Below are 3,834 nucleotides of genomic sequence, written 5' to 3'. Positions count from 1 at the left end.
TAGTACCTGTAATATAAGGGGCAGTTAAACTCTTGACAATCAATTTCAGTTTTGTACAGTTTTCACCTATGATTGGTTGAGGAAACTTGACTAATCTTCTACTAATTGATTCCCCCTACTAAAATTGCATGACACATGTACACACGCTATATATGTGTGTGCACATATTTTCAATTATATCAATTAATATGGAACTTTAATTATATTTTCTTTTCACCGATATATTAGCTTTTGAGTTATGACTAATTGCATATTCTTTAATAAATTAGCTTAATTTTTTTTTCTTCTGTCCTTGAAACAAAAAAGCACGGCATGGACTTAATTTGTTACACATCACTATCTTAAACTCCAAACATTAAGATCCTCCTAATCGTTTTTACTTTCGGGTTAAAATCCATCTCGTTGATTTTATATTACAATATGTTTCAGTTGCATACATATTAACTTTCCAAGCTTGCCTCGACAAATTCAAAGCTGAATATTGATAGGCACACGCTACCCCACTAATGACAAATGTGTTTCTCTTTTCTTATAGGAAATTTTTTGGAAGCAAAGATGCCACGGAAACACTTAAGTGGACAAGTTTTCGGTAAATGAATGAATGAGAAAATAAACAAATGGGGCTTGACTTCTATGTCTTAGTTTGTTGGAAACTTCAAAGTTTTTCTAAGTTAAGACCATCCAAACACGTCTTAGGTAGCCGTCAATAATCACGCACTCGTATCAACCACGAAAAGGTGAAACAACTCAACATTCAAACATAAGAAAATGGAACCATTTTTTATTTTTTTAGATTTTCTTTGTTTATTTAATGAAAAAGAACTGGGAATGACTTAGCCAACGTGCAAACCTTCCAAACGCGTGGATAAGTCCATTTTGGGACGCGCAGATTTACCACTTCCCACTAATATATATACCCCTTTCGTTCCTTTCCAAAATCATTGTGCCCATTTCTTCATTTCTTCTCATTACATACACAAAACCCATTTTACTCCTTCTTTCACAAAAGAACAATATCTCTTGCTATTTGCCAAACTACGAACATCATTTAGAACCATGTCTTTCTCTACCAAATTGCCTTTGGTCCTTTTATTTTCATCCCTTTTTATCCATGCATCTTTAGGTGAGTACATCAATAAATCATTCTACTTTCCATGTTTTGTTCATTTTTATTTTAACGATGAGTTTTCTCATTACATATGATCCATGTACCTGACATCACCTGATAAGATATGACTTTTATTCTTATTATTTTGTAAGATTTCTCATGACATGAATAAAATAATACTACTATATGAATTGACAGCTAAAATTTAATGATAAGTTTTCTCATTAAGTGCGATCTATGTAACCGACGCCACCTGATAGATAGAGATAAGACTTTTGCTGTTATTGTTTTAAGTTTTCTCATGGCATGAATGAAATTTATGAATTAGCAACTGAAATGTAGTGATAAATTTTCTCATGAGATAAGACTTTTGTTGTTATTGTTCCAAGTTTTCTCATGAGCTGTGTGAAATTTATGAAATGGCAGCTGAGATGGTGTGTGAGGACCTGCCAAAGGAAGTGTGTGCTTTCTCATTAGCTTCATCAGGGAAGAGGTGTTTGTTGGAGACCGAGAAGGTGGCCGACGGTTGCGTCGAGTACCAATGCCGGACGTCGGAAGTGGTGGTGGAGAGAATGGCAGAGTACATAGAGACAGACCAATGTGTGGAGGCATGTGGGGTTGATAGGAACTCTGTTGGAATTTCATCTGATGCCTTCTTTGAGCCTCAATTCACTGGCAAGCTTTGCTCTCCAGCATGTTACCAGAAGTGCCCCAACATTATTGACCTTTTCTTCAACTTGGCTGCTGGAGAGGGTAAGAATTGTTTATTGATAATGCTACTATCATCATCAGTCAGCACATTCTTTTGTCCAATTCAACATACTCTCAAAATTACTACTTTTCAACACCAAACGCCAAATTAAATGTTTACTTCAAGTAGCTTTTCTCTATAACTCCTTATAAAATGTCAAATCACCTTACTTACATATATAGAAAGAGTAAAATACAAAAATCATTCATATTTATGGCCAAACCATTTATATGTAATTGTTAAAAATAAATTCACTAAATTTTGTCACCAGTAGACTTGTTTTTCAACTAGTATAAAGGAAGGTGTAGAAATAAGTGATGTAAAATAATCATAATTAAACCATGGAAATCATTTTTTAATATTTCTAATTTCCAAAGCTTGTATGCATGATCAGAATTAACATGTTTGGTAGTCGTTTGTTTTTGAACTTTGGTTGCAGAATTGACTCATTAATAAAATTAATAGTCGTGGTCATTAGGTACCGTTTCAACATATAGAGAAAGAAAAAAAAATAGTGATGTCGCTTCTGAATAAATTTTCACAAGTGGAAGTTTAACTAATTAATAAGAATAGTGATGCCTCTTCTGAATAACTTTTCTGCGTGTTAATGCATTCGTTGTTGCTTATGATTTCTTAACTAATACAATAACGCCATCTCAAAACTATAAAAAAAGAAGAGAAGAAAAATATGCTGGTTACCTTTTCTTAATCATAGGGCAATTCTTTCATGTTCTGCTTTTTGTCTCATGCTTTCACCATTCACTATGAAAGTCATATTACACCAAATACCCTAGAACTAGAAGCCTAGAACATTTTAACTTGAAATCTAATCAAAGTATATATTGTTCTTATAAAACAAAGAAATAGTTAAAAAGATCGATAGTTGTGCGTGGCTTCTTGTTGTGGCAGAATATTTGTATTTTTCTTGTTTGATTAGTTGATGGAGACTCTTTATTTATACATACTTTTCTGGATAAAAAAGTTATACACTCGTTATTTAAAATAAATTTATATAATTTTATAAGTTTAGTAACAAATCATAATAAATTTATTGATTTTTATAATAAATAATTAATAATTATACCAACATCGATATGTGATTACAAAATTATTTTATATTATCGGTCTATAATTATTAAATTTTTATTACAAAAGTATTTTACAATATAAAACTATTAAATTTTATACCATTAAAAAACTATTTTACACAGTGAGCATAATAATTAAATTTTATATTATAAAACTATTTTAATGGCCATTTCAATAGTACATAGTTATCAAATTTTACATTTTTCTTGTTACGATAATTACTAATTAGCATAGATAATAACTAAGCATGCTTTGATGTGATGCAGGGGTGTTTTTGCCAGAACTGTGTGAGAAGCACAAGACCAACCCTCGTCGTGCCATGGTTGAGCTGGTGAGCTCTGGAGCTGCCCCTGGCCCTGTTTCTGGCGTGTCAGAGGACATTACTATTGCATCAGCACCTTCCCCTTCTCCCCTGTAATTTTGGTCCCTTGAAATTCCACTTTCCTTTTGCAGAGATGGTGTGAATTGATCAGCAAGACATTTATAATTATTATTATTGTTATTGTGCTACTATAATAGAATATGGAGGATATATGGCTTCATTTTTATGGGTTGGGTTCCAGTTAATGGAATAATCTGGAGTTTGGCATGGTGTTGATAGGTTTATGTTATGTTGTTGTCTTCCATGATTCTTAAATTTTGGAATTATATATATTTGTTTGTTAACCGGTAATATTGTGAATTATGTCTCAATAATTGAAAATAACATAATTTAACAAAAGTTATATAATTTATTTAATAAATGTGAAATCGTTTTTTTTCTTATATAAGAGAACAAAAATTAGTTAATTTTGTTAATTTATGTTGTTTTTAATTAAAAAATAAATATTTTAAACACAACATAAAAATAAATAATTTATGTTGTTTTTTATAATAAACACAAATT

General features: G+C 31.2%; 1 protein-coding gene across 1 annotated transcript; it reads left to right on the top strand.

The window, feature by feature from the left end:
- The first annotated feature begins 940 nt into the window (after nt 1–940).
- Nucleotides 941–3,612, top strand: LOC100500181 (putative PAR1 protein). The gene is made up of 3 exons (NM_001251152.3): nt 941–1,123; nt 1,535–1,861; nt 3,215–3,612. Exons 1-3 carry the CDS (start codon nt 1,057–1,059, stop codon nt 3,364–3,366), a joined length of 546 nt encoding a protein of 181 aa, NP_001238081.3. The 5' UTR covers nt 941–1,056; the 3' UTR covers nt 3,367–3,612.
- Nucleotides 3,613–3,834: the final 222 nt, after the last annotated feature.

The sequence above is a fragment of the Glycine max genome, chromosome 3 (genome assembly GCF_000004515.6).
Source record: "Glycine max cultivar Williams 82 chromosome 3, Glycine_max_v4.0, whole genome shotgun sequence".
Taxonomy (NCBI): Eukaryota; Viridiplantae; Streptophyta; class Magnoliopsida; order Fabales; family Fabaceae; genus Glycine; species Glycine max.
Note: the sequence above shows the minus strand (reverse complement) of the source record. Positions and strands in the feature narration are given on the sequence as shown.